This window comes from Poecilia formosa, unplaced genomic scaffold (genome assembly GCF_000485575.1).
Source record: "Poecilia formosa unplaced genomic scaffold, Poecilia_formosa-5.1.2 Scaffold266, whole genome shotgun sequence".
Classification (NCBI taxonomy): domain Eukaryota; kingdom Metazoa; phylum Chordata; class Actinopteri; order Cyprinodontiformes; family Poeciliidae; genus Poecilia; species Poecilia formosa.
The window spans coordinates 16,226-26,232 of NW_006800205.1; the positions used below are offsets into that span (position 1 = coordinate 16,226).

The window sequence follows — 10,007 nt, forward strand, 5'->3', positions numbered from 1 at the left end:
TCTGGCCCTACATGGGCAAACCCATGTGGGGCCATCGTGGAACCCGCGGACAAACCCATATGGGACCCATATAGTCTGCCCTCCTTGTCCCCACATGGGTCCCACCTAGGCATGCTGGCTGGGGGGGCATACAATGGACCTGTTAAAGTGATTAATAATTAACACTTATCTTTACCTAAACAAACTCATCTAACAGCGGTTGCTTCTTCTATAAGGAGAATATGATGTTTATGCTCTTCCTAATAGTCTTCACAAAAATGTAATTCTTTTCAGTCCAAGTATTTACTGAAAAAAATAAAAAATAATAAAAATTCACTCACTGATTGAATACCACCTAGTTTTACTATAAAACTACATTTTGTACTTAAATCATGCATTGCTTTCATTTTTACTTTGGTCTAGTTTATCACCTGAACCTGCACATGCAGAGGGAGGGGCTAGGGGGGCTTGAGCACCTGCCCCTTTTGCTCCTTGCCCCCAAGTGCCCTTTTGGTCCAAAATGTTTTTTTCTTATTATTTCCGAAGCCCTCTTCTGACACATAACATGTACTAAAATTATTTAGTTTTTTTTGTTGTGATTTTTTTTGTACAACATAATAAGCCCTCCAGTCACCTTGTTACCTTTGACCTTTTGCCCCTGACACATGACTCAACGTAGCGAACGTTCCAGATTACAGATCAGTTTTTGGTGAATTAAAAAAACGTTTTTGGTGAATAAAGTGGAGTAGACTTGCTACTTCAGATGACGGAAAACGTTGAAGTATCGTTTCTGCTTCAGCACGGAGTCGCGGTTTAAGCAGAGAGGTACGGTGGCCGACAGGTGCAAATGCGCAGCAACAGAGAAAACATGCAAACAAACAAAAAAGACACGCGCACAAATGAAATGCAGCAAACATAAAAATAGACGCAAACAAAAAGCAAAAAAATGCACCAAACAAAAAGAAACGCAAACAAAAAAGAATACGACCACAAATGAAATGTTTGCATGTTTTCTCTGTTGCTGTCGGCCACCGTAGAGAGGTAATGAAATACAACAGACACTGACAGGCCTCTGCGTCTGGCTTACTCTGAAGAACTACTGAGTGGGAAGAGACAACCAGGTGAGGAAAACTGTTCTTATCAGGCGTGGAGCTATAGCGGGGCTTGGGGGGAGGTTGCCCCCTGGCCCGGGTCTGGAGGTGCCAGGGAGGGAGGAATGGTTTCAAGTCGCTTTAATGTCTGAAAGTGCGCCCTCGCCTGTTCAGAAAGGTTTATGTAAAGTTAAATTACTGTCCCTCAATGGAATATGTAGTAGTAGTGTTGCTGCTAAATACATAAACTTGTCTTCTTGTCCATGCAGTCTAAGGCTGATTCTGACCATCCAGAGTCAAGATAGGAGGAGAAAAGTGTGGCAGAGCCTCTTCATGTGTGGAAGACCACAGGATTTTTTATTAAATCTCCATGGCGATTTCCCATCACCCATTGCTTTCTCTAAAAATATAGCTATATTGACTTCATCCGGTGAATAACAATCTGCTTATTTTATACTGGAGTTTCTTCAATCATACAGACCATAAGGTAAACAACATTTACTTACAAATTGTGATTTATATGATTAGATAGAAATGTAGCAGCTGAAAGAAACCTTTACATTTACGTCAATAAAAATAATGAAAATTACCTGAGGAATTTTAAGGATGAACTAGCCAGCATACCTAGGTGGGACCCATGTGGGGGAAAGAAGGGCTTGATATATAGGTCCCATATGGGTTTGTCCGCGGGTTCCACGATGGCCCCACATGGGTTTGCCCATGTAGGGCCACAGCCCACATGGGCCCTACATAGGCCCTAAATGGACAAACCCATGTGGGTCACCACCATATAGTGCCCATGTAGGGCCCATGTGGACTGTGGCCCTACATGGGCAAACCCGCGGACAAACCCATATGGGACCCATATGGTCTGCCCTCCTTTTCCCCACATGGGGCCCACCTAGCCATGCTGGCAGGGTTTAGACATTAATAAAAATATTTTATTAGTAAGCTTCAACCAGCTGGGATCAGAGTAGCTATCAGGATGAAAACACCTAAATAATAATTAAAATAAAATAAAAAATCAATGAAGCTTTTAAAAATATTAGACCACGCACTGTTGAAAACAATAAATATTGTAGGATTTTTTTATTTTTTTTTACAGAAAATCTGTCTACCGCCATCCTGTGGTCAGACCCTGTAGTTACATACTTCGGAATTGTTTAATGATGAATTAGATTAATGATTAATCTATAAGCGATACTTGTGTAACTGAAGGACAAAATAAAAAACAAACTTTTTAAAAAATAAATAAATAAAATAAACCAAAGATTATTTAATTTTTATACCAGAAAGTCTCTTTACCGCCCTCATGTGGTCGCAGTCGATAATGACCCGGCTAGAAAGAGAACGCTCAAACGATGTTGAGAAGAATGACGGATGGAAAAAAGACAAATGTGGGCACAAATTTAAGAAATTATCTAACACACAACTTCTTGTTTCTATATAGAACAAGAAGTTGTGATAGAAATTTAAAAATAAATTTAAAATTTCTATCAATAATAATTTTATTTTACAGAAGTTCTAAACGAATCAAACTGATGAATGCAGTCATTCTTTAGTCACCACCGCCCTCGTCACGGCGTGAGACAGAAACGTCATCACTCTGCGCCGCAGCCCGGCTGGAATCAGCGTGTCGCCGTAAATAAACCCGTCAGAAGCGGCTGATGGTGTCTCCGGTAAAATATGTCGGTGTTTCATGATGAGGTGGAGATTGAGGACTTTGAGTTTGACGAGGAGACGGAGGCCTACTACTTCCCTTGTCCCTGTGGAGACCGCTTCTGTATAACCAAGGTGAGCGGAGCCTCAGCGCCTCTACCCAAACTCCATATAAAATCTGTTAATTTTAACATTAACTGACCTGTTGGAAGACACACACTAACCTGCTCACAGAAATATCTCATATTATTGTTAAGTAAAGTGTTTAGCTTGATTCGGCTTCAGCTATTGAAACATTTCTCCACTTATGTGGAAGTTATGTTATTTTTGCTTTGTATGTTATTTTTCTGTTATAAAACCTTTTTAGCCGAATTTTAAATGAATCCTCTTATTTCACTTCATTTTCCACGTTATTTCTGTTCTTTACATCCCACTAAACTCTAATCCTCCTCTATACATCATGCTGGATACATCTATGTTGTGGCATTTATTATAATATGTTGACCTTTGACCTGCTGGTTGATATTGAGTCACTGTTTATGTTTTTAAAGGAGGACCTGGAGAACGGGGAGGAGGTGGCCACATGTCCCAGCTGCTCGCTCATCGTTAAAGTCATCTATGATAAGGTAGCTGACTGGAACAAACTTGACCTTTGACCTTTCCAGGGGGTGGTTATGACAACTCTGAGTGTGTTGACCTTTAGTTTCAGGCGCTGACCTTAACTTCGGGTTCAGATACTCTGAGCTGAAGTCGGCGGTGAAATCTGGAGCAGATAACTGAACCCAGACTTCCTGAGGAAACTCAGTTTGTTGAACTTGGTTTCTGTTCTGAAACGTTTTTTTGTTCTTCAGGAACTTTTCATGTCTGGAGAAACCATTGAAGCTCCATCAGAACCTAAACTGCAGCGAATTCAGACCTGAACCAGAACCTGGACTCAACTCAAACCAGCGGACACGCTCTGAGTGGAAACCTCACCCTCCATGTGTGCTGGTGGTGCGTTCATGTTCCATGGGAAACGCCAGACCCTCTGAGAAGATGAAAAGTTTCTCCAGGATTCCCTGAACCCGTTTGTTCAGACCAGAACTGTGTCATGTTGACACCGAGTGCTGCATTACACAGCAGACAGATGTACTTTATTTTTAAATAAATCTAGTTAATGTGTTTCTGCTCCACTGGAGTTGATATTTACACTTTCTAAACCTTTTAGGAGTTTTTCAGCACTTCCAGCTTCAATTCAGACTTTCTTGAACTTTGTAGATAAAATTTCCTCACATTTAAAAGAAAATTGTGTTGACTTTACAGCTTCAGGATCACTTATACAAGTGAGGATTTATCTGTCCCAGTTTGAAAATGAAATGAGAAAAAACAACTGGAAACAGAAACGAGATTTTAAAAAAACGCAGAGGTACAAAAAACAGTCCTGAAAAACATCACGTGGACCCAGAATTTACCTGTCTGGTTACAGGATGTCTCCCTCTTGTGGAGGAACCTTGAACTGCAGCATGAATTTATCAGAGGACGGTGACGTTCCTGCAACAACTTTAGCATCAAAATATATCAAAGAAGGAAGCGAGAGTGTATGAAATGGACTAAATTATAATAAAAAAAAGTCATTTTAAATGATTAAGTAGCTTTAATTTGCAGCTGAGCTGAATTTAAGGAATAAAAGTAATTTATCTGGTTTCTGTTCATAATCAGATCTTTGTTTTGTCTTAAAGTTCTGGTTCTGCAGAACTTCTTAGCTTTACATGTCCTCTAGGTTTGAACAAAATGAATTTTTACGTGAAAACCTTAAAGGTGATTTATCCTTCAGAATCCATATTTTGCATCTTGTTTGGGTTTAAAGTGACGGAGCTATAAAACATCCTGATACTCTTGTTTCTGTCAGGATGATTTTAACCTTCAAACGCTGAAATATCCTGACAGGTTTTGTCTCGTCTCCAGGTGGAAACGAATAATTAGAGGAAATGAGGAAACGGAGATGGAAACGTTTGAGAGGCAATAAAATCAGACGAACAGGAAACAGTTCAGCACTGAACAGTTCAGAACTGAACAGTTCCTTGGGTTCATTTTTTGTTCAAATGGAATTAAAACCCAGTAAATGTTTGTTTGTTCCCAGATCAGATTATTTAGGTTTAAAGTTGAATTTAATGACTGTACTTTGAATAGGCCACTGACATGTTTTTAAAGAAACAGAACAAAAGACAAACACGTTTTTCCTTTTGCTTGCAAATAACTCATATAATAAATACAGTTATTTACATGGAGCCATAAATATGAAATCCCTCGCAGCGTCTCATTGGCTGAACCCCCGGCGTGTCTCAGCGTCTCATTGGCTACATCTGCTCCTCCTTGTTAATGATGTTCTTCAGCAGCGTGACCAGCGGTTTCTGCCTCCCTTCCTCCCAGCTCTTCATGAATCCTCCGTAGCGTTTCCCCGCTGGCGGCCCGCTCCAGCGGAAGTGCTTCATCTTGTAGGAGCCGTCCTTCTTCTCCTGCAGCAGCTGCTCCTCCTCCTCCTCCTCCTCGTCGCTGCGCCTCCTCATCTCGGCGGGGAACGCCTCGGCCGACTCCTCCTGCACTCCGTTGGATGTGTAGACCTTGACGGGGCGGCGTTTGCGGCCGACCGGCTTCCCCCAGCGGAAATGCTCCATGGAGTAGGAGCGCTTGGCCTGAGGGGCGGCGGGGTCAGGGGGCAGCGACAGGTGGGCGTCACCTGGGACCAGGGGCGTCTCGGCCGTCAGGTCGGAGCGGCAGGCGTGGAGACAGTCCTACCAACCCCACAGGGTCAGATTTACTGACTTTATCCAACTAAACCTTAATACTCATCTAAAGTTATATTACAGTAACTGCAAAATAAAATTTAACTTTTAATAATAATAAACATTTAACTGGACCACATCTGAAATATTGAGTTTGGTCAATGCCAATCAATATATGGCTACCGCACAGCATTCTGGGGGATGTAGGCAGAGGAAGCAAAAAACATTAAAATAAAATTTAAAAAGATTTTTAACCAAATAATCTTCAAAACAGATTAATAAAAAAAAAGATGAAACTTGGATTGAACTGGGAAACAGCAACGACGATCTTCAGCTAAACTTTATGGAACTACATTGTTCTCGACAATCTAGATTAATTATCAATAAAACTCATTTTTCAATGAACATTTTTTTTTCATTCTGTTTTTTCAGAAGAAATTCACATAAAATCTAAAATAAGTCACATTTTCACATTAATGCATCATTTTGAGTTCATTGCTGGTCAGGTTGTGGTGAAGCTACCTCCCACCTGCAGGTGGCAGTATTTATTTTACTCCTCTGCTGCCTCATTTACCATCATAAATTTGCACAAATATCACAAAATTCACTGCAAATATGTATAATTTATCTCCACAAAATCTTTTGATCTAAATATAAATCCTGGAGGAATGGATCAAATTAAGTTATTTTAACTTATTGAAAGCAAATATTTATTAATATTTAACAGTATAAAGTGATTTTTCTGTGACTTTAGATTAAATAATGTAGTAAATATGTTCCTGGATGGTTTAATGTTTATGGATCATTTTACCATCATGCTGCTCTCGCTGTTCAGATCCTGGCAACTCAGACTCTCCCAGCATTGGCTGGCTGCTCCTCTGGCTCCGCCCACAACCACCACGGCCACCAATAGCCACGCAGGACTCATGATCCTGTCCACCAATCAGAAACCAGAACATTTCATCTCATTTTCATCGCATTTTTATCCACCTTTTGTTACAAAATGAGATGAATATTAAACAGAAATAAAATACTGAACATTTTAATGACTGTAATTAATAATTAAACTGCTATCATGAATTAAAATAAAACATTTAAGGTGAAATTCAAAAACATTACAGTTTATTTTAAGGTTTTAGCTAAAAAAAAACTTTTCTGTTTTATTTAATAAAACATTTTAATTTCTGATGAACAGATTGAAAAATTAAAACTCACTTCAGTTTGATGTTACTTCTTCTGCTTCTTATTGCTGGTGGATTCTGGGAGGTGAAGACTTCTTCTTGGTTGCTCTTGTCCTCTGAAGCTCAGAGCAGCTCGTTTATATCCTGGCCGTCAAGGACACACACACACACACACATACAGAGAGAGAGAGAGAGAGAGCGTAACATCATTCATGGATGGTGGTCAAATATACACACTACCAATCAATGGAGCATCTGCCTCCCTCCTCACCTCCCATCACAAAAACATTTTTTCCTCCCAGCTTTTATTTCTTTATTCTTGAATGTCTGATGATGTTTTTTTTCCATTTTCAGGGCTTAATAATAATCTAAGCATGTCATGTGCGTCCTGTGTGAAAGGCCACAGGCTGGTTTGTCGGATTAGCGCCCAGGTGTGATGCGGTAACCGCGGCAGGCTGGGATTCAAACCAGCAGCTGCTGCTTTTGTTCTTCCTCAGCGGCGCTAATCACCGATTAGCTGATTTTCCAGGAAGTTCAGCTGCTCTTCACTCAGCAGGTTTTCCATCACAGACTTTAATAAAAACAACAGGAGTTTCATCGTAACGTTCACAGTTCATCAGCCAAGGAAACGCTCTGCTAATTTGCTAACTATTAGCTTAGCACTGCAGCGTTTCACTAAACTGGAAACATTTAGCTTCCTGTAATTACTCGGCTGGTTTGTAAACTTTCTCAATGAATAAAAGTTTATCAACAGTTAAGATTCAACAACTAATCAGATTTATCAGTTATTAAAATAATTGCCAACTAATTTAGTAGTCAATTAATCGTTACCTGGACTCTACAGACTCTGAAAATTAATTTGATCTTTGACCTTTTAATCCCTTAAATCCAACATTTAGCTGATATTTTACTGCTGCTGGTAAACCACTTGGTTGCACTGAATTAGCATCAAAGTTAGCATGTGGCGACAGTGGGAGGGAATAACTCGCCTTAAATAGAAGGAGCTTCCAGCTGAACGGAGCTGGTGTGAGCGTCACCATGAGGAGAGAAAGAGAAGTTTCTCTAAAAGGTGAAGGAAACATTTTAAAGAAACCAGACGGTAAAACTTCTCACTTCATTTATTTATTTATTTTCCTCCAGCTTGAATCTAAATAATATTTTAAATCATTTTACAGAATAGTTTACATCCAGTCAGCACTTTTCTGTGGATGTAAAGTAAATATTCAGAAGCTGAAATGTTGACACGCTAGCAGCTAGCTGTTAGCGTAGCAGCCAATAAGGAACGCCTTTAATTTCTCTTACTGCTGATTAGCTGAACCCCAAACAGGGAATCTGAGGAAGGCTGTTAGCTTTAGCATTCGCATTAGCTGCTCTCATTAGCAAACCTGAGGAGATATTTGGAGTCTGAAGCGTTAAAATCAGCAGCTGCAGAGATTTCAGAGCAAAACTCTCAAAAATTCAAAATTTAACATTAAAATCCCAGTTCAGACAAAACATCTGGAATTAATCTGATTTATTTATTATCAGGTCTGAATTTCCTCCAGCAGCAGAACGTTTTCCTGACGCAGATCTCTGATCTTCATTTGTTTTTATGAAACAGAAATTCAGTTTTTGTTTTTCTGAACGTTTAAAGTTTCGCTACTTAAAGTCGTTCAGACGGAGAATCGTTAATGGACCGACTGGACGCAGAACCCATTAGGCCCTCAGCCTTGAACATTCAGTCCATTAGAGACACACACACACACACACACACACTGATGTCCTGGAAAGAAAAAAACAAAGCAGGAAGCGATGAAGTCAGAGCAGAAAAACTTTTCCTGTTTTTAACTTTATTTTTCTTACCATTTTACTCGCATATTAAATATTTTCCATTTCCTGATTCTGAGGAAAATTTTATTAAATGTTAAAGATAAAATTCAACTTTAACTCATTTATCACTTTATTCTTCATTTAAAGGATTTTAAATTAATTATGTTATTAATGTTTATGATTGAACTAAAACATCTGAACAACATAATTTAATAGATTTGGACATGAGGCTGAAGCTTTTTTTTTTTTTTTTTTTAAATCATATTTTATAGAAAATGTTTCCAGATGTTCAGCAAACTGACCATCAGAGCTGTTAGATTTTTGGTTTTTCTGAGAATTTAAAAACATTTTCTGATTTTATTCCTAACAATAGAAATAAATATTAGAGATAATTAATCTTCAAATGTTTCAAACCAACAGAGTTCAGGTCATAAACTCTGTAAATACTGAAGTCTCTCGTTATGTTTAATAAAATAAAGTATTAACGGTGCAGTACCGCGGGACTCCAGCAGGTGGCAGCAGCGCACTGAGCGCTCAGCTCCCTGTTTTAGAAAACCAAAGAAACTCCAAACATTTATACTGTAAAAACTGTTTCTGATCAATTAAATACCTGCAGTTCCTTACCGTTACCAGCAGGGGGCGCTGTTTCCCTTCAGCGCCCCCTGCTGAAGGGAAACAGGTTTATTGATCAGGTTTATTGACCTGATCAATAAACTCTTCCTACTGTGGATGACGTCACTTTGCGGCACAACAACATTTTAATTCATATTTCTATTTTTTTTCTTTTCTTATGTTTGTGTATGTCAATGTCAATGTTTCAAAATTGCTAATAAAATAACAAAAAAATTAAAATTTCTATTATGTAATTCCATTGTGTGGCCGCCAGAGGGCGCTCTGACCACAAACATGAACAAATGGAATAAAATGATTTTTTTTGTTTTTTGCTTTTGAAGTAAACAAAGTTTTTCTGAACATTATAGAAACTTCACATGTAGATATTAGTTATTAATTAATGACGTAATGCTGAGTGAACCAGAACTTTTACTAAAATATTTTATCAGCTGGATAATAAATATTATTAAATCATTTTACACATAAATAAAATACAGAAAATGAATAAAAACCTTCCAACTCAGTTAAAATTAATAATAATAATTAATAAATGTGACATAATTTCCTGCAGTTTCTCCTCCAGATTGATCCCAGAGCATAATTATTCATACCCCGCTCTGGTGCAATTACCTTTAAATTCAAGAAATCAAGAAGGAAAAGAAATGAAAACAAAGGTGTGTGTGTGTGTGTGTGTGTGTTTCCACCTCACTGATCCGTTGACCCAGTTCCTGACTGAAGTCCCTGAGGATCAGCCTGTTAGTGGGTGGAGCCTCAGGAGGTCACATGACCCGGATCAGGACTTTGATTAGACCAGATGTGACGATCTGTGGAATTAAATTAGAATCAGGTTTTATTATTTTATAATCTATAATGTTTAAATTTGAAACAGTTTGCAAACAGCAGGAAATGTTATA

General features: G+C 38.7%; 2 protein-coding genes across 2 annotated transcripts; one reads left to right on the top strand and one right to left on the bottom strand.

The window, feature by feature from the left end:
- Window positions 1-2,625: 2,625 nt before the first annotated feature.
- dph3 (diphthamide biosynthesis 3) lies at window positions 2,626-3,917 on the top strand. The gene is made up of 3 exons (XM_007570701.2): window positions 2,626-2,864; window positions 3,281-3,355; window positions 3,581-3,917. The coding sequence occupies exons 1-3, from the start codon at window positions 2,757-2,759 to the stop codon at window positions 3,647-3,649; spliced, it is 252 nt and encodes an 83-aa protein (XP_007570763.1). The 5' UTR covers window positions 2,626-2,756; the 3' UTR covers window positions 3,650-3,917.
- A 1,021-nt stretch (window positions 3,918-4,938) lies between these two features.
- On the bottom strand, window positions 4,939-6,817 carry LOC103150924 (pro-opiomelanocortin-like). Its single transcript, XM_016681012.1, has 3 exons — window positions 6,707-6,817; window positions 6,303-6,423; window positions 4,939-5,500 (listed from the first exon to the last, which is right to left on the bottom strand). Exons 2-3 carry the CDS (start codon window positions 6,417-6,419, stop codon window positions 5,066-5,068), a joined length of 552 nt encoding a protein of 183 aa, XP_016536498.1. The 5' UTR covers window positions 6,420-6,423; window positions 6,707-6,817; the 3' UTR covers window positions 4,939-5,065.
- Between the last annotated feature and the right edge of the window lie 3,190 nt (window positions 6,818-10,007).

Bases quoted from the DNA above. Each gene is read 5' to 3' on its own strand.
- dph3 (XM_007570701.2), top strand. From the start codon at position 2,757: ATGTCGGTGTTTCATGATGAGGTGGAGATTGAGGACTTTGAGTTTGAC. The intron at 2,865-3,280 runs GTGAGCGGAGCC...ATGTTTTTAAAG, and splicing joins ACCGCTTCTGTATAACCAAG to GAGGACCTGGAGAACGGGGA. The intron at 3,356-3,580 runs GTAGCTGACTGG...TTTGTTCTTCAG, and splicing joins TTAAAGTCATCTATGATAAG to GAACTTTTCATGTCTGGAGA.
- LOC103150924 (XM_016681012.1), bottom strand. From the start codon at position 6,419: ATGAGTCCTGCGTGGCTATTGGTGGCCGTGGTGGTTGTGGGCGGAGCC. The intron at 5,501-6,302 runs GTAAAATGATCC...TGGGGTTGGTAG, and splicing joins ACAGCGAGAGCAGCATGATG to GACTGTCTCCACGCCTGCCG.